Genomic DNA, 20,795 nt, shown 5'->3' with positions numbered 1-20,795 from the left:
CTAAAAAGTAAATAAAGCAAGCTCATGGGATGTTCTGCACATTCAAATTAACATGGCTTGGGAAAGTTATTGTTTCCTTTTTCTAACTGTAATTATATTAACAGTAGAATTTTAACATCAGTCACGTTTATATACACTTTATATGGAATGCAAGCAAAGTCTTCGTATTCCTTCCCACAGATTTTATATACAAGGTAGGGTAACAGCATACAGTTATTATGGCTGATTTGAGCTAATAGCTTGCTGCCTCCAAAAAGGTTGCAACCATCATTCCATTTTTCTGTTCCCCTTCTCTTGCCCCCACCCCCTAGCTAAGAAACATTGCTTTTTCTCATGCCCTTATTCTGTTCCTTGTTGGGTGCTTTCCTAAGCTAATTCAGGCAATAGAAAACTTTTTTTCTGGTTAGTAAGCTGAATTAGCTCAGCACAGCGTCTTGACAAAAGGGACTGCGTGGCAGTGAGCAATTAGATCGTCTTGAGCTGTCTCTCCGCTCATGTTTTCCAGTTCGTCAGTGTTAATGAAGAATGCACAATGAAAGCTCAGAGCAAGAAGCTGCAAAAGCAGCTTTGAGCCCTGTGGATGCTGAGATGGAATGATTTGGAGGGTACAATAATTTTCGCTAGCTGCTAATAGCATCAGGGGCCTTTCTGATAGGTGCTGATTCCTAAATCACCAAGGAATGATGGTCATTTCCTCCATTATTCTTCCTTCCTCCTCATCCTCTTCCTCCACCCCAATCCTCATGTCCTTCAACTGGGTTAGGGCAGTAGCACTTCAGCAGCTGCTCTGAAGTGCCTCTGTTGAGGATTCTTTGAGGCATACTTGAACCAGCTTTAGAGACAGGCTGGAGTCTGCTCTGTGTGACACACTGTACATGCATTTTTCCTTTACTCAAATATTTTCTGCAGCCTGTGAACAGAGAATAAGTAATTTGAAGCCATTAGTCATTAAAAACAACAACAAGCTGGAACAGTTTACTAGTTAAACAGCAAATCTTTTAGGAATCAGCTGAGCAAGAGACTGTAGGTGTGATCACAGCTGCTGAGTGTTGTTGCAACTCATTTGTGCAGGAGGTGGAGACTTAATTAATTGAATTGATTTCTGAACAAAGTATCAAATCACAGAGCAGGTATGTTCAGGCTAATACAGTTCACATAACCAAGCTTTCTTTTTTTTTCCTTTTAGAAGTTAGCATGATCGAATAACTGACCAAAGATCCTATTTCCTTTGATAAAAATAACTGTACCCTTAAAAAAAAAAAAAAGAAGAGAAAAGAGAAGTACTAGCCAATAACAAATGTGATGGAACCTGAGCTTAAGACTAGATATTTGCCATAGCATCTGTCCCCTTGAGTAAGTAACAGATGGGACTTCAAGGAAACTCATGAACTTTATTCAGCATGTTTTTCCTTTGTTAGAATACTTGTCCACAGTGTGTTCAAACTTAGCTTCTATTTTTTGAGTCATTCAGATGGGAATAAATAAGTAGAAAGAAGTAAAGATGGTGGTTGAAAAGTATAAGAGCCGCAGAAGAAGTGGAGATAAATTCTTTGCTTTATCACTGCATATACTGCATATTCTGGTGGTGAAAGAAAATTAGTATTATTGTATCATCAACAATTTCAAATTTGGTCACACTGTCACTTTCAAAGCAGTTTTAGGAATTTAAGGTGGTACCTTGCCTCCTGCTGCTTGTTACCCTCTTACTGGGCCTTGCTAACAGGCAGAGGGAGCAGTTGTAGTCTGCTTCAGTGGCAGCAGCATCTGGCTTAGTTTGAGTCTTTGTTAATTGGCTGTAATGGCAATTGCTTGAAAGGGTAATTCTAGTGCCCAAAGAAATGATCGTTTCAAAAAATACTGATATATAAGAAAGAGGAAAAAAAACAACAGGAGTTGTTATGCCTCTGATTGAATGTCTATCTCATAGTAATAAAAAACATGCATACAAGAGCATGATTAATGAATTCTGTTTAGAGAGAAAAGAACTGGAGAAAACAAGCCCTTACATCTAAAAACTGGAATAGAATTCTTTAAATTTCTGTAAAATCCTGATTTAACTATTATTTACACACAATGTCTGAAGTGCAGTCTTTGCAATGCAACTTGAGCATGAAAGTGAAATATGACACTATTCCACCAGATTTTTAGAAATGCCATGTACAGTGATTTCCTCATACTTTGAAAATTAAGAATGATTTTCTTCAGGAAAATGTTTCCTTTTTCCACAGGAAAGAAAAAATATGTATGTATATATGTTTTGCAGGAGCCTCAAAGTTATATCTAAGTGCACGTTGTTTTTTTACTGATGGAGTATATGGAAAAATAATAGCATTCAGATGTTTATGGAAGCTAGAGAACAGTTACTATCTTGGATTACAGAGGTAAGGTGTAGCAAGTTTTAAGTCAAATGAACTTGGAGGTTGCATTTAGTGCTTGGCATTTATGTAAAGCAAGCTCAAGGTTGAATGCAGCATTTAAGTTGTAAAATGGATGTAGAATGGGTAAAAAAAAAACCCTGCAATTACTTCAGTGACGATCCATTCAGGTTAAGAATTTTCATCTTTACTGTTGCCATAGCAATCTGTTCCCCTGTCACTACCACATTAAAAATCCATTCTGTAAAACTGTTGTTGCCAATATTGAACATGTAACAGACAAAAACATTTTTTTAATAGCTCGGATGTCTTATTTGCAACAAGAAGAAGACCTAGATCTTGGAGAGATGCATATGTACTTAAAATAGCAGTTCTATAATATGTTGTAGGAACACAACATTTTTGCTGCAGTATTGATGTCAGTATAAAATAGTTTGCAAATAATGTAACAATGCAGTGTCAGTTGAGCTCAAATAATTGAACTGTTCTGCTAGGATATAACAAGTCCATATGTTCCTGAGTCAAGTATTTATTTTGGTAACATGCTGTAGTGAAAGTCTTTGGAAACTATGGGGCTATTTAACCTTTTGCTACTCGTTGAGCCTGATTTTCTTCAGTGATTGACTTAAGTGATTTTATCTGTACTAGTGTAATTCTGGAATGGGAGGAGAGTTATGTTCCCTAACAGTTTTACCTCTGAGATCTAATCCTAAATTGTTATCCAAACTCAACAGTGAGTTTGTCCAAATAATGACTTGCAGGAACAGATCTTTAAGCTTTTATTAGTACATCCAAATGAGAGTGGAAAAGAAGTTATAATTCAAAGCAAGCATAGCAAGGGACAGTCCGACAAATATATTTACCCAAAATGTGTAAAATGTAAATATCTTTCCTTTAAGTGGAGATACTATTCTATTCATTCAGGGCTGAAATGCAGAAGTTTACTAAACTCACAAATGTGTATAAGTCATGAATTTAAAAACTCAGGCATTGACTAAAATAGTTGTAAGACAATAGACAATATGAAACCAACGTATGGCCATGATCCGGTCACTGACACTGTAAACCTGGTCCCTGTTTCTGCCCTAGCAGCCTATTATCCTCTAACCATCTCCAGCCTTCATCCCTTGAATTCCCATTCTCTCTCCATACCATACCTCCATACCTCTTTTCACTTTTTCCATTTTTCCCTTGCCATTCCCCTTGCATTGCAGGCACTCCTCTTGCTCTCAGTTCTCTTTGAGAGCGCCTTGCTCAAGGGACTTTGTTGATTTAATGCAGGAGAAGTATAGGAGAAGAAAATACAGCACATAGTTGCACTGCTACTGGGTATTAATAGAAGAATTCAGGGCGAGAGGTGATTTTTTTTTTTTTTTTTTTTTAACTGCACTTGGCAACGTCTCCTAGATTTTTCCCTTTTCTTTTGGTTAAACAGGAGGAACTGGGCTTTGTCTTTTAGTGCAACAGTGTCCTCCTGTTTTGGGGCTTTGGGATTGGTTTTTGTTTTTGTTTTTAATTATCATATTCTTACTGAGTAAACTCTGCCCACTTATAAAGATTCTGTCATTTGACTCTCCTCACCTGTTTGCAATGCAAACGGTGACCCTTCAGAGAACCCTATTGGCTGACATTTACCCACGAGCTGAGATTTGCAGGTCACCTGCTCAGTGGGCCTGCTGTGGTTCCTGTCCAAGAGCATCTGTGGCTCGCTCATGCAAAAAAGACTCCCTCAGCATGCCAGGTAGATGTCTGCTCTGCGTAGGTCACTGCAGATAGGAGATTGGAGGTGGTTTGTATTGCAGCCATATGTGTTCATTAGCTATTAACCCCTACAGATGGGTGATGCAGGGGCTGAGGTTTCCGTTCCACTTGAGTACTGGGGCTGGTGCTTGTGGTAAAAGGTAGCTAAGGGTCACAAGCTCTCAGATGCTTGCCCGTAACAAGTGCTGCTGGATGTAAAGTTTAGTGAATTAGGCAGTGGAAAATACGCCTGATGAATTTGTTTATATTTGAAATTTTTTCTCAGTATAAAGATACTAAATCTAGCTTAAATCCATAAAATCAAATCAAAAGAATTCTGAGGCAAACTGAAACTTGTCTCTTAACTTTTCCCCATCACTGCATATTTCAGTACTGCTTCCACATTGTAGGTGATTCAGGGGGTCACTAGAAAAGCCCAAGTAGACTTAGAAAGAGGAGAGATTTGAAGTTATCTTTGACTTTTATGGACCTTTTTTATTAAAATGCTTAGAGCTGTAAATGTAGTAATAAGAAACTCATTTATCTTGACAAAAGTGCTGCCATAAACTATTCAGCACTCATAAAATAACCTTTTAAATTATTGTTTCTGCTGGTATCGATAAATTCATACAAAGTGCTTAAAGGTCAGGCATTGCCAGAAAAATGTCTTTTCAGCTTGTTAATTAAAGGTTTATAAGAATGTGCACCAGCTTGCTTTTTGGACAATTTGGGAAAAAAAGGAAGGAGAAAAAAAAGCCCCACGTGGATGGAAAGGATAGTGTGGAATTAGTGAGTGACACGTATTTGATCCATCAGGCTCACCATGGCAAGCCTGGACAGTTTATAAGTGAAAACAGTTGGTGCTGGTAACAGGAGGAAAAAAGATTATTTCACTTTTTAGAGGAGAGGGATCTTGATTATTCTCCTCTTGGAGTCCATAGGCTTGAGCTGAGGACCTGATTAGAACTGAAGTAGTAAGGTGAGCAGTGTTTGTCATAGTATAGTTTGAGCAGCTGGGAGTTTATCCAGTTCTCATCGCCTGGCCCCTACCATGAGATAAGGACATTTACTTTTTTGTTTGCCAAGCAGGTGGCTATATCTGCTCTTCTGTTTACCAGTTAACCTGGAACAAAACAGTGTTCTGAAAAGCTGAAAATGTACCCAGAGCCAAATTGCCCAGTTTTAGCTCCTACACCTCAGTCATTCCACAGAGACTGTAACAGTGATTCCCTATTTTATGTGCTTTACCCACTTTGACCCATCATCATGGAAACATGCTGGTCTGATAATTAAAATCTGATCTAAAAATTAGGCTACTCGGATTTGACTCTGCATCAGCACATGAGATGAGGTTAAGCAATTGTGTGGATGACACACTAGAGAAAAGAAGTCTGGCTTGCATTTCCACCTGTGCAACAATCTGGCTCTGACAACATTATTTTACCTCTGAACCTCTATTTTTTTCATCACTAAAATGGAGACAATAATACTGACCTAGGTGAAGTACCCTGAGATAAAACATGAAATGTGTCGCAGGAAAGGTACAGAGTTTTCTGTCATTGAATTCTGCTGATACAATAGCTTGAACTATTTATTGTCCAAGCTGAGGAAAAATAATGAAACAATGTAAATAGTGAAATATAAAACAGATTCTCAAATATTTTTTTTCTCAACATATTAGAGTGCTTTTATTAATATGAGCTTAGTATTTTGGATTTTCCCTTGACCATACGATTTTTATCTTGACATTGTTTCCTTGAATATTAAATAACAGATCTTTCCTAGAAAAGATTTGTAAACAGTAGGCTACATCTTTGTCACTGAAAATTTCATAACCTGAGAATGCCATAATTTGTTTTTGTTCTCTTGAGATAGCTGCAGTACTCCGACATCAGGAAAATAAATCTGAAGAATTTTTTTGAGAATGCAGGTGACAGAACTAATGATAGTTCATTTCTCTGATATCCTTAGACAATACATTCTGGCTTTGTTTTCAAGTGAAGCTAAGAGAACAGTACAGTTTTATGGTGTTTCTTGTTTCTTCTCTCATTCACATTCCTTTTGGCTCAATTGTTCTGTGTTTTTAAACATAACACAGCTGGCACAATAACACATGCATAGGCTGAGATGATCTCCTTTCTCCCAGGATAGAAGCAGTCTATTTTAGACAGATTTATTTTTTTGCTTGTGATTGATATTTGTAGTAGTACAAGGAAAGAGATTTATTACTCAGACACGTGGAGTTTTGTGCATCCTACCAATTGATAACCCTATCTTATCTAACTTCTGAATAATTTGATTCTTATCTTTATAGTCAATTCCCAATCCATTCAATGTCAGCACTTCTGATTTTAATATGTGGTATTCTGTTGGCCAGTCTGAAAATCCCTGCAAATCCAGTCATATCTGTACGGATATGAATATCAGAATGTGCGTTTTCAAGGTCTGTGATAGCATGTTTAAAAATGATGAGAGATGCAGCCACACTTTAAGCACAACCTTCTGGAAGGAAGAACTTGTTTTAACTTGTCATAGAGGGTGCAGCTGCAGCCCCAGAGAAGCTGTGGGGCACCTGCTGTTTCCAGGGAAAACTTGGGCACGTTGCATTACAAATGAAATCTCATTCTATTTATAAAGAATGTGGGGATGGAGGGAAGACGTGGATCATATTGAGTGACAAATTTTCAGGTCTTCTAGTGTGGGTTTGGAAATTCATTTTGGTGTTCACCTTAAAAGCAAAATAACTGGACTAAATTAATTTTAGTTCATGCTAGTATAAAATAGGAAGCTGTGATATGTTTAGCGAGTCACGATACTAGAAGGTGGCAGCACAAGTCCTCCTTCTCTCCAGACCCTGCAGGAATTCATCACAACCTCATTCCCAAATTCTGGGACAGTGATATGGTAGAGGAACAACAAAGTCATTCATAGTCAGTTTATAGGATCCTTCCCCATTCTTTTTATCCCGTGTTTCACTCCTAGAGGGATAACTGCAGTGGAAACACTCCCTTCTCTTCCCCATTCTGCTGCCAAGACCTTCACTTATGCAGGAAGGTGTAACTGCTTGTCCTTGCCTCCATGGGTGGCAATGCTGCTTTTGTTCTGCTGCTGCTCAAGACAGTATTTAAATGGAGTGTGTTTTTTCCATGGATAATCTAGGGTACTGATAATCCATGAGTACTCAGGAAAAATTGTCTGCATGTTTGTAACTGCATAGGTCTCCTTTTTGGTTAACTCAGCCAACTCTTACGCACATTTTAATCTTTCCTGAATACATAACAAACCCAAATGTCTCCAAGAGGAGTGGTAGAGTTGAAAATATAAATTGTTTAGGACAAGATTATTGGAGATATTCTGCATGAAGATGCATAGTATTTGTATCAAACACTATAGTTAAAATGAAGTAGATTATTTTACCACTCTGTTGTTGCAGTCTGAGAAGATCATATCAACATGAACCTGAAACAATTTGTCTTTTTTTGAACTCTGATTACATTATATTTAGTTTCCTCTTTATTTTGCTTCCCAGTTGGGGAAGTATTAACATACTCTATCTTACTGGCTGTGATCAGATATCTTTGTTTTGAGGGGAGATGGATGTAGAGAAATCGAATTGAACCTGTTCTTCTTTCCTTATTAGACATTTCTATCAACCTGGTAAGTTTTTGTGGCCAGAGACTAAGAGTCTCTTGCTGTTACAGTGACAGTTGTCCACTTGCCTATATTGCATGTCTTCCCAACATAATTAAGAAAGGTTAGATAAAAGTTACAAAACCTGTTTTAACAGTATTGGCCAGTTAACTGAAATATGAACTCTTATGTGGGAGGGTGTGTGTGTGAAAGAGGGCAAAGGGGAAAAGTTAGCAATGTTGTTCAGATATAGGACCCAATCTTAACTATGTAGGTTACCTGTTCCTTTTAGTGTGGAAAATAAGTACAAGTTATTTACAACATCTCCAATACAATATTATCAGAGTGTCTATGGGTGAAGCTTGTAAAAAGATGTGAGCTTCAGACCATCTACAATAGAACTCATTTACATAGATGTATAGATATCTTTATCAATATAGATACATGAGAAGCAAGCAAAGGATTGGCATTACCTAGATATTTTTAAGGGGGAAAAAACATGTGTGTACTTGATTCTGTATCATAAAACCATATTTTGCTCACCGCTCTGTTTGTATCCAACTTCATTCACAAGGCATAAAGATAATACTGGGTTAAAAGTATCACTTTTATCTTTGCTATCTACAAAGTAAACTTTATGTAGTCTACAACACAATATTTGCTTATAGAAGGAGCTAAGTCACATCTCTTAGGTAAGATTCAAATAAAATTGTTTTACAACTAAGGGTGAGTAGAGAAAATAAACATGAATCATACTAGTTGCTCTGTTGCACCGTGTGGATGCCATCTTAGCTGAATCTTATGTTATGGTGTGCTATAGTAGACTTATAAGTAGCTTTCAGTTTTAATAATTCAGTATTTACTATTCACTAAGACACAGTGAACGTTCCTTACGACCCTGGCTACCATGAAGTGCATCATTCTACCAATGCAGATTTTGAAGTTTTACTGTGACATGTTACACCTTTCTTCAGACCTCTTCTGAAAACAAGCTAGTGCCTACACAGCTTTCAGCCATGGCAGCACACTTGTATTTTCCATGTGTACCAAAAAAACTAAACAATAGTGAGACATACCCTTTGCACTCAGACTCACAAAATGCTCTAAGGAGACAATAGACTTTAATTAATGGTGCTTTGAAGGGGAGTTTAATGAGAAGGAAGACTTTTCTTGCTCTTCAGGCGAGAGAGAGAGAGCTTCAAATGGACTGACATATTACTCTCTTCTGTTATGAGTCGGAGGAAGAGGCAAACAGAACAGCTGAAAGGGAACTGCTGGGTAGGGCAGAGTCTGTCTGGGGCAGCTTTGCAAGTGTTTCAAATTGTGTTCAACTGTTTTCTTCCAACAGACTTTGGGAACTATCACTGCAGTGCCCATTAAAGTTCCTCAGGTCAGCTCCTTGCAGAGGTTGGCAGGACAAGGACCAGCAGTGCTACCTCAGGTACCAATACAGTTTCAAAGTTTGTTTTGTCATGTACGTGTATTCTGCTCTGTTCCTGTCTAGTGCCCAGGCCTGTGTAGTTCAGCACACTTACTTGGCTGAATAAAGCCTAAATTATTTGATTCTCTGTATTACCATGCAGTCCACCTTCAGTGAAAGTTGAATGGCAGAGTTATGAAAAAATCTGTGGGGAAAAAAAGAAAAATCAGTTTTCTTTTGCGAGCATACAATGAAAAGCCGTAAAAAACCCTGTGTGTTCATGCAAGATTAGCTGGGTAGGAGTGAAACTGTAAGGAGATTTACACTCACTGATTTTTTTTTTTTTTAAACCCTTTTTTTTTTTTGGGGAACATCAGGCAAAAGTTTCCTACCAATATACTTTGTTCCCCATTTCTACCCTCTTTCCTCAAATTTTTGGATGTCATTTTCAACACATTTTTTATTGTGGGTTTTAATATTCTGTGGTTTTCTTCTGAGACTTAGACTCATGATTATCAAGTGTAAATCTGCCTGAAGAAAGGTGCATTTCCAAGATAAAGTTCTTAAATTCTCTCTTTAAATTGTTCTTTTTGTGGAAAGTGAAGTCGTGAACATAAAGGAAGGTTATAGTTTTCTTATGAAGTTCAAGACTTTGCTTTTCAGTTCTTCTTATGGCATAATGACACATTCATTTTTGCCATTTTGGGGTGTCAAAGAGGAGCAAATTGTTCCTGAAAATAGATGAGGTTCAAGGGCAGCTGAAAGACCTGTAGGAGGGACTTAAATTAATTGCTTCAGCAATGATGCTGGCATTGCAAATGCTGTACTTAGAGAGGCATCAATGTTCTATACTTTCATTTAAGTAGAAAAATTTTCATTCTGTGTAAGATTCAATTCTGAAGAATTGAAAGAAGTGGAAGATGCTGATTTCCTGAACTTTTTGAAAAGAACACGTCCTTTCTGTCTTTCTGTCTAGTTGGTGGCAATGTTTTTATTTATATTCCACTTTGTTTCACTTGTTTCCTAGCAAAGCCTTCAATTTCAGGCCACTTTGTGCAATGATATTTAACACTAATGAAATAGCAACCCTTTCTCAGCAGTCCTGAGCTGTATTTCACTAAATTTTCTATTTCATACAGATAGCATGGGAAATAACCACATAGCAGACTGATTACTGTCAAAGCTAAAAATGAAGTAGGTAGCTTTACATGAGATCACATTATCAGAGGTACTTCTCATCTTCTGAATGTTTTCTGCCTTCTCACAAGCCAAAACCTCCTCCTTCAGCAAGTCTGCTCCATTTACAGGCTGGGTCCTTCTCTCCAGTTCATCACAGTCTGCATGTTCCTCTCCTTCTCTAAGTTTACAGAGACATATAAAATTTCCATATTGTTTCCTAGTAGACAACTCCCCCCCACCCCTCAAAATTCTTTTCTTGATGTTTTAAAAGAGATCAAGTTTTCATTTACAGGTGGAAAATTTGGCTTCTAATTAAATAGTCAAATGCCTTCAAAATATATTTGATATGGCCGTAAGTCAGTCAGGTAAAACTGACATTCTACAGGTACAGTTACACACTGGGGTGATCTGTGAGGCCAGCGTGAGTCAGCTGCAGTACTAAATCACTGAGAAAGCTCTTCTTTGTAAAAGCTGTAGGTGCGTGTATAGTCATCTCTGGCAAATTTTGAGGGCTGGCAGGAATCTGTGGTCCAGGAAAGCTGGAAACTTAAGATGGAAGTGTAAAAGTGCCAGGAGGCAATCCAAAGGTATTATGGGAAAGAACATGTCTTCTGACTTTTCCCTCATAGCTCTGACAAAGCAAACACCAAATCCAAAGTGGTTTTTTTTCACTCAATTTGGAAATTAAGGGAATTTTAGTATCTTCCGGGGGGGCTGGAAAGCATGCATGATTAAGCCCTGTCATAGTCCATGTCCTCTCATCTGTTGTGTGTCTGTTCTGTAACAGAGGAGGCTGGTATCCTTTTATCCTTCCTGGGTGGCAGGCATGGCCTCCTGTACCTAGCTCTGAATAAGGTGGTGTAATCGTACTATTCTAGGACACACTTTCTAAGAGGCAGCTTTGCCACTGTCTCCCAAACGTATTAGCAAGCAGGGCCCAATTGAGTTTGGCATCTGCTAAAACCTTTATTCTGCAGCGAATTAAAAGGACAGCTTTTTCAAAACAAAGCATTATTCATTACTCCTCTATCAAGAAGTACATAGCATATCACACAAGAGATTAAAGCAATACAAGGTTCATATTCATGCATATTCACTACAGTTGAACCTTGTTCTGCAACCTATTGCACATTCCCCTGATCTCCATCTCTTCTAAGTCTACCTTTAATAGAATAGAGCACTAATAGCAATGAAACCATAGCAGCAAAGGCTTCAATAAGCCCACCAGCATGTCTGCCTACTTACTCAAGCAGCTAAGTTTAGCTGAAGTTTGTGCTAGTGCAGTGGCAGGTACCCTGGTAGTCATCTAAAATAAAAGTATTGAAGCTGCCTTAATCATGTCTACATGTGCTGCTGCCTGCTTCTTGTCTGTAGGATAGAGGAAGGCCTGGGTGGATCCATTCTAGCCACGTTAGGAACCTGGTTGTCTCTGAGTCACCCTCTGGAAGCACCTTCTCTCTTAGCTAGAGAAGATTGCACTCCTGTTTCAGGTGCATGTACATAGGTGGGATCAATCCAGGTCAGTGTGTCTGCATTCTTGACAGCACCCTGATTGCTACCTGTTCTTTCTCCTTTTGGCCGGTTCCATGTCTTTGGGATTTCAGCCTCTCCATTAATTTTTGATGTAGGCATGAGAAGAAACCTCGCCAGGCTGGTTGAAGAGGCATAGGGAACTCCTCCATTTGAGGGCCTCTCATCACATCTGAAAGAGCTTTATTATTCTCATGTTTTCACTTCTCCTCACCTAGACAGGCTCTTTTGATTTCTGTCTATGCAGCCAAGCAGAAAAATACCACACAAGTAAACTGAGGCACTTGCAATATCTATGTAAAATAATACATTCAGCTTTCTCATTTTCCACACTTGTACAGATACTTGTCATTTGTTTTGTTCATTTGAATGGGTTTATGATACAACCCCCTGGGAGCTCTTCCATATGGGGAATGAAGATTCAAAGTCTGCACATTCACAAATGGCAGCAAAATTCCATCACTTAGTGCAGAACTGCTATTAAATAGAGAGCAAACAAACATTAATTACAAGTTCATTACACAATACAAACAATATTTCCTTAGGCATTCATTATTGCCAAAACAAGCCTCTTTGGCAGAACTTTTTTCTTTTTTTTCTTTTTTTCTTTTTTCCAGAATATGAAGTTATTTTTGTTTTCATCAAGTAAGTAAAAAGTTCTGCTCTGGGCTCTGATGCTTAGGATTTTAATTCCAGGTAGTCTTTCTCTTCTCACTCTCCACTCTGAAAAGGAAATCTTGGAGGTCCTTTCCTCAAATGCTTGGATGATGCATGTTCTTGAGCTGTTCCTCTGCTTTATAGCACCCATCAAAAAAGCAGGGGGGAGGGGGGCTATGTCAGGTTGGATTTCTGCATTCTTGCTGCAATGTAGACAGTCTGCTTATTTTACATTGGTTTACACGGAGGTTAAAGTCATGCTGTAGTCACCTGAAAACATGTGAAAAATCTTAGTTTCTGTTCCTCCAACAGACATTTTAAATGAAACAGTAAAGATGTTAAAATAAACCTGCCATTTTGTTGTTGATAATTTGGGCCCAATCCAATTTCTGCTCAAATTAATGGAGAGACTGTGATGATTTGAATAGCAGTTAAATCATATTATAATGCTATTTCACTGACCTATTTTTCCAGTCTTGGTTGAAGGCAGGGCTTTGGATTGCTTTAGAGCAGAGAGTTGACTAGCAGAAGCCTATGATGGAACTATCATGCAGATTAGTGGTGGAAAGAAACAGTTACAAACAAATGCTTTAAATAAAATGTGCATGTTTCTCCATAGACTCTAGTCAGTCCTTCTGTCAAATGCTGCTTATTTTTATCTTCTGTGGTGATTTTAATGTGCATAATTCAGTAGGGTCTGAACTGAACACTAAACTATAGCCTGCTTTGGGACAGGGACTGTTTCGTTACTACATATTTATTCATCACTGGGCACAGTGTGAGCCCAGCCAGAAACTGTGGTCTCTTGATGTTCCCAAAACTTAAACACACTTAAACACACAGAGACTTATAAAATTTCTTCCTGTAGTTTTCATTAACACAGTTCCATTGGTGGCCGGTGCTTCTCTTTACATGTATACCAAAACCAGCCATTATTCCAGCCACCCCAGTGATAGCACTCCTGGAAGATTTCTTGAGAGGAAAAGGACTTCTGTAGTCAGAACGCAAGTTGTGTGATGCCACTGTGTACTGTAGGAGAAATGTTTTTAGAGATTGGTCTGTGCAAAGCCTGTGTCTGTTTGCATTCTAAGTCTAAAATGAAATCATTCTTTTCAAGTGTAATGTGTGAAGACTGTGCAGAGACGTTAGACAGTGGGAAAGATATTAAATGCAAGTCAGCTTTTATTTAACCTGGAAAAGAAGCAGGCAGATATGCATGTTTATATAAAAAGTTAAACCAAATTGTGCAATGGAGAGACAGGACTGCTTTACTGTTTGTTTGAGTATGGAATAATTGAATTGAGTAAAATCATTATTACAACATCAGAGGAGAAAAGGACTATAATCCCCTAAGGGATGTCATGCACCTTTCTGGTACATAACCTTTGCACTTTCAGGGGTATGTGTCGGAATGCTGGTGGAGGAGAGATGTAATCTAATTCAAGGTAACTTAATCAGCGTGGCATATAACCAAGCTAAGGGTTTTGCAACAGTATTTAATATTCATTGACTGTATGCATGCAGAAAACAGAGAAACAAATTGCTTTTTCAAAATAAAAGTTTGCAGAGGCCTGACTGAAAATGTAGCCCTTAATAAATATAGTTGTTAATCAGTTTTATTCTATATAAGCTTTTATACCGTGCTTGTCACTGTATTTTGAGCACCTTGCAGTAATGTGTTAAGCAGTAAGATTAACATCTGTTGTAAGCTATTTCTTCTCTTATTCTTTCCCCATGGGAAGAAGCATGTGCAACTGAGAGTTCTGGTTAGGGTTTCCTTTTATCAGTTTGCTTATTTTTAATAGGCATGTTGCTATTAATTACATACCACTATATATTTCTTTCAGAGAAGCAAAACATATAAAATGTTTATTGTAGGAAGTGACAAGGCATGTGTCCTTAATTTTTACAGAGGAAAGTACTTAATTGTCATATTTGATCATCAGCCTTGTTGTAGAGGCTCCATGTACCACCTTGGCCTTTCATCATGGGACTTCACAGCAAGAGCTTTGAAGATTGGGATGAAGACACAGCACTTTATTTGAAAGTCTGTGGAAATCTGTTACTCAATAGTGGATAGGTTTGATAGGTAGCCTGTGTTGCTGAGAGGCACAGGAACATCATGGGTTTGTTGGAGCATCCAGCATGCTCCATGCTAGGTATTTTGCGCTGCTGTCATGCAGCCACAGTGGAGGAAGGTATGAATAAGATGAAGTAATAAGAACTGTTACTTATGGTGCTATGATGGTGCTATGCCAGAGGTTGTCAGTGATAAGAAATCCGGTTTTCTACTGTATGGACAAAGATGAATACGTGATGTATTCAAGGGACCTGCATCCGGCTGCAAATTTTCCAAAATACCTTCCTCTGTCGCTTCTGCCTTTCTGAGTTTAAGTGTTAGTTATCTTTTCTTCATTTGAGAACTGACTGATTGGAGTAGTATAGAGCAGTCAAGGATGTGTCATGAAAGAGAAGTAAAACTGGCTATTACTGATGCTTGTGTCACTCGTGTCTCATTATTGTCATGTGCATTTTGAAAAGGACCTGGAAAGACAAATCTCCATGAGAATCTGAAAGTGAGGGGTCTAAAATATCCATACAACCCACAATGAAGACTGGCCATTTTAATACCTGACATTGTATCTCTGCCCCAGGTAAAATGTTTCATCTCCTGTTTCTCCATGTTGAATGCTGCTTTGCGAAGTACCAAGAAGATGAGAAGAAATGTCCCCTTCTCTCTACTGACACCATTTGCATCCATGCAAATGGTGTGGCTTTATATCCATATCTGACCTGGATCTGGACTGCACTGGGTCTCTGAGCCTTAATGTCAGCTGTATAAGCTTGTGGTTGGGTTCTGCATGAACAACAGGCTGATATAAAGGTTTCCTCAGTCTGCAGTACCTCACTCAAGGTTTGGAGGAATTCACTGCGCTACTTCGTGACCATAAAATGTTAGTTTTCATCTCTTGGTATCTCAGCTTTTTGTCTGTTTTCATCTAGCTCAGACTGTTGGCAAACAAAAACGATTTTTGTCATTTTGGATATTTGTAACACAGTAGCTAAGACTAGCAACGATTCGTCCAGTCTCAGCTCCTTAACACCAAGTAGAGTTATTTTGTCTTTTAACTTTTTTGATTTTGGCTAGTAAATGAATCCAGGATGGTCAAATCATTGTAATGTGTCACTATTGTTGTCTAAAATCAGGAAGAACTCTTGAAGTGATGGTCAGTACAAGACAATCATATCCATAAGCTTTAACACCAGAGGTTGGGCCCAGTGAATGCACGACTGCGTAGCATGATCCAGAGCTCACCTGGAAAAATGATAGAAGGAAAACAGACAGATGTTCATGCTTTTGTTTCTAAAGGCTTTGTGGACATTTTAAATTCGGGTAAGTTAATCATAGATGAGTATCTGAGAGAGAAGAAAGCTGACTTGTAATACTGAAAAGAGTAAAAACAGAGGTAAGCTATTAACTGGTGTGTGTAATCTCAGTCAGGGTTTTATATTTCTATTGTAATCCTAAACAATACAGATTAAATTTTTTCTCAGAGGCACATAGACAACTGCATATTCAAGGACAGAATCATTGTGTAGAAAGAAAACAGCAGGAATCCTTGTAGACTTCAACCCTGACTTGTTATTATTTGGAATAATATTGATTTTAGTTTACTGGTTTAATGGTAGTTTTCCCTTTTGTAAACGGAAAAGAGCCACTTAATGAATCATCAACTCAATAGTGGCAATGCCAAACCAGAAAACACAAGTAGTACAAGTGGGGAGAAAATGTGTGTTTCATTAGCAAAAATCAGTCAAGTTCCTGTGAATATACATTTCTGTGTTCAAAAGACTGATAACATTTTTAATAAAGAACTCCCACCTGACTGCATTATACCAACAACAACAAAAAGCAGAGCTGGCAAATTCCAACATGAACATCTCTCTCAGCAAAACTTCCATTTCTAAGGTATCTAGCGAGGCTGAAGGGACTCCTGGAGGAGAAAATTAAATGAAATAGCGCTGTCTTAAAAATTGCACGAGGGTTGTATTATCTGTATGTCATCTTTTCACTAAAGAACGCTATCTGCGACTAACAAATTGAAATACCAAAATATAATAGGTGTATAGTCCAGTGGAAAACATTCAATCTACTTCACATAATTTGAATATATGTGAAAATATCACAGAGTGATTCTTGGCTTTATACTTTGCGTGGCAGGTTAAATGAGAGACTTTGGTTCGTTTCAGGGTAGGGGCTACAGTTCTGGCCGTATTGAAGTTTATTAAAACTTACTGTTGGTTTCAGTCAGATTAAGATTTCTTCCCTGGTTCTCACAGACCAGACTGGCAATGATTGGAGGTATGGGGCAGAGAACTTAATGTTTGCCCTGCTTTTCCTGCCATTCCTGTGTGGTTTATCTATCTAAAATATTAGGGACACTGGTAGATGCTCAGGAGAGATGTTGTGCAGGGATACAGGATTCCATAAACTAAGTCAGCTTGTGTGGGTTGTCTCATGATGCACTCAGAGTAACTTTGTGTAGCCCTATCAGAGGAAAGGAAGGGAAGTGTATGTGGATCAATAGTCACGTGTGTTTTTAAATCTTCCCTATGTGTCAAGAAAATAAACTGTTTATTTTGACTGTGATCTCAGACCAAGCTGAAGATGATGGGAACTTATCAGGAGAGGAACCAAAAATCAAGTGTGCTGGCAACACTAGTAGTCAGGGCTTTGGGCAACCTGGATTTTAGGGTGTGTCATTGTTGTAAATTTGTGAAGAACCTTTTCTTTTGCATAATTTTTATTGATAAAAAAGAAGAGAGAGAGAGAGTCAGTGCTCAGCTGGCATAAATAGACACAGCTTTAGTGAAGTCAGTGTGCATCTGTTCATTCTGGTAAAGGATATAATTACCCCATATTGCACTCATTTTATCAGCCATTGCTAATGTTTTCTGTGTGATCCTCTAAAGCTTTTCAAGAATGAAAGCTCTGTCTGCTGCTCCCAGCACTTTGCCTCTGTGACATATGAATTGTGCCAAATCCATTCTGAGTTTTTGTTTTTAAGCTCTGAGTACAAGGGTGAAGTGAAAATAAAGTGTGAATAATGGTCTTTCTCTCAAAGGCAATGTGATATTGCGTTGAGCTGAAAAATTTACTCTAATACAGATCAGCCCTGCCAGTAGGAAGGGCTGATTGATGCTGAGCACCATCCAGCTGATATCTGATATTGGGGGGAGGGGGAGGGCTTTTCAGCGCTGCTGACAAAGCTATAACAAGATCCAGGGACTGGAAGCTCAAGTTAGGCAGATTCAACCTTGCAACAAAATGCCAGTCATGAGGATGGTGGTGTATTAAAACAGTTTTTGTGGGCTGATGATGAATTCATCATTAAGAAATCTTTAGCATTTTCTTTTAAAAGCAGTCTTCAGTTTCTGGGAGAAATTCTGTGGCCAGTTTGTGAGCTGGAGGATCATGATGATCCCTTTTGGTTTTGTAACTGGAGTACACTTGTTAACTTCTCTTCTTCAGTGGGCCATAAGGAGAACATCAGGATTTCTTTTTACCAGAATTGCCCTTAACAATTCTCATAGCACCTGCAGATCTGCACTGAGATAACTATTCTAATTAAATCCTCTCCTTTAGGACTGCATGTGATTGCCCACAGAGACAGAAAGGATTTTGCACTTTCCTTCCCTTCTCCTTGTTTTCCCCCATACTTGTTTATGTTAGATCTTGAGATTGTAAGGGTTTTTCTTTTTTACCTTCTTTTTCCTCACTACAGCATGGGTGTAGCCCATGTGGTGGGATGTAGCTCTGGAAACAGATTGCCCAGGATCACAGGAGCCTTTGTCAGTGGTGACACATCGGGCTCTGCCACCTCTGCCACTCAACAGTTCGTTCATCCCTGTGGTATTCAACAATTTGTGCTCTTGATAGCTGGAATGATGTTTCAGTATAATGGAAGCCTTTGGGCTTCATATAGGGACATCTGGATGGAGCTTAATGATATGGGATATACCAGAAATCATATTAGTCACAGGAACTGATTCCCTTCTGATCTCAGACTCTTTAAAATATATGAAATTAGAGATTGCTGAACAAAAGAGCACTTTGCACATCTTGCAGGATCAGGCTCCCTGTTATTTCCCTATCTGAAAAGCAGACAGTCACCTAGTGAATTCTCAAATCTGGAAATATCTTCTTGAACAGTGTGCTCACCTGCAGGCTATTTGAAAAGTACCATAGGTGTCTGAATATTGCCACCTAAAATCAAATGTTTCTGTTATTGTGGGTATTGAGCAAATTCAAGAACAACATGGGTTTGTGAAATCATTATATTCAAGAAGAACCTGTCTCTTCTCCCATACTCATAGCCCTGGTAGTATCACATTCTGTTTTGACATCTGTCACAAATTAAATGAAGGATATTTGGGGAGAGGAAGGTTGAGCTACAGAGAATTGTTATTTGCAGTGCTCTCAAACAGTTGCAGTTTTCTCTTTGTAACGTACGTGCTGCTGTTGCTCTTTCTCCTTCCTTCTCCTCTTCTAACCTTCTGCACTTTTTATTTGTTGTGGCTCTTGTAATGGCGACTGGTGCCGTCTAGTCCATGCTGCTTTCTGTAGGAAAGGTCTTCGATGCCTTGCATGTAAGACACGGTCCATGCCCAGCCCTCGTTTTTCTCCAGTTGCTCTTTGGTGGTTGTCAGCTTCAGACTGGTGTCACCATTCTCCCTTCCACCCCGAAACTGAGGCTACGGTTTTGCGGTGAAGAAAAAGAATGTATGCCTGCTCTCTCTCTCATATTTCTTCCTAATAGATGCTGTTTATTCTCACAGATTACTGTAGCAGTTTGGTTTATAATGTGAACTCTATTAAAGGTCTTTCACTTATCTGTTTATTAAGTGCTTAAACGTAGCATTTAGGTTCAAGAGGGGCAGCTTCATAGGTGTTGGAGCACTATAGAGGGAGAGGAGTTTTATGCTTGTTTTGTTTTTCAGATTCATGCCTGGGGGCTGTTGAAATAACATTATTTTAATTTTAACTTATTTTAACTTTAACTTATGCTAGAAGCACCTAAAATTTGTTTGTAGTCAGCCCTTTTTATTATTCTATAAATGCAAGTATATAAATATGCTTTCTCAGCATTACGTGAACTTGGCAGGAAATTTGCAGAGGTTAGAACTATGAAGACCGCTATACCTCCATTTTATCACAAGGTGGCAGAAAATGCCCAGTATATGTTCTGGTGCTTTGCTAAGCCATATCGAATAGTGCGTTATACAGTGCTTTACAGAGAATACATTACTTTGGAAAAAAAAAGTCCATTTCATTGTCCATGTAATAAGAACTTATTTTATGGCAAAGTAATATCCATTCATGCACAACTTGCAGAATGTGCATAATTATATAGAGGGCATATGTATGTATTATTATATAGAGAATTCATTGAAGGATTACACCTGACATCAATATATATGTAATAGTGTAGAAAAGATGACTATATAGTTAAAATATATTTAGAGATTGAGTTTTAATTAGACTTTGGATTAAATGTAGAAATGTCATTAAGAATGACATTTATAGTAGATCCTGGTAGACTACCTGACAGTGTTTTGACCAGAAAGAAACTACAAATATTTTACCAGAATTTTTTTTTTAAAGATCTCAGTGACACTTGTATTGAATCTTGAATTGGAACTGCTCTTTATTCTCTATGTAATTCATTAGATAGACAACAAGAGGAAAGAAAATTCCAGTTGCTGTCAGCGTATCTTGAAGATGATACATCATAGTTTAGCATAGTTTTGCGTCATTGCACCTTGGGCCTACAAGGCCGTTCAGTGTTAACCTTCATTGTGATCAGAACCCAGCGGGGTGCCTGGCCCTTTCACTAAGCTGCTGCAGAACCTGGGCCAAGCCTTTCTCTGCTCTTTTTTGACTTCATTTCCCCTTTCACTTTCCATCTACCTACAGTTTATATACTCCTGGACAGGATTGTGCTTCTAATACATGTTTGTACTGCTGGTAGGTGTCCCGATCCAATATCGGGGGGGGTTTCGTTACGATCCCAAGGACGAGATTAAGACGCTAAAACCGGTCAAATATCGTACAACCTTTTAACTTTATTTTCCACGGAGTGGGGAGAAAAGGTGGGGGGAGAAGGCGAAGGGGAGGAAAGAGAGAAAGAAAGAGAGAGAAAAGGGGGAGAGAGAAAGAGATATCACCACCCCGTGGATCCAGCAGCGTCCCGTTGGTCCTC

The 20,795-nt window shown here is 38.5% G+C and overlaps 1 protein-coding gene across 3 annotated transcripts in view; it reads left to right on the top strand.

Annotated features, from left to right (window-relative positions):
* The window catches only part of PHF21B (PHD finger protein 21B), a 161,664-nt gene that overhangs the window by 109,473 nt on the left and 31,396 nt on the right, over nt 1-20,795 (top strand). For all 3 annotated transcript variants that reach the window (XM_064516843.1, XM_026114079.2, XM_026114080.2), the window contains one exon: nt 9,094-9,186. In XM_064516843.1, coding sequence (XP_064372913.1) covers nt 9,094-9,186 — 93 coding nt within the window. The remainder of the gene's footprint in view (nt 1-9,093; nt 9,187-20,795) is intronic.

This window comes from Dromaius novaehollandiae, chromosome 1 (assembly GCF_036370855.1).
Source record: "Dromaius novaehollandiae isolate bDroNov1 chromosome 1, bDroNov1.hap1, whole genome shotgun sequence".
NCBI lineage: Eukaryota > Metazoa > Chordata > Aves > Casuariiformes > Dromaiidae > Dromaius > Dromaius novaehollandiae.
Note: the sequence above shows the minus strand (reverse complement) of the source record. Positions and strands in the feature narration are given on the sequence as shown.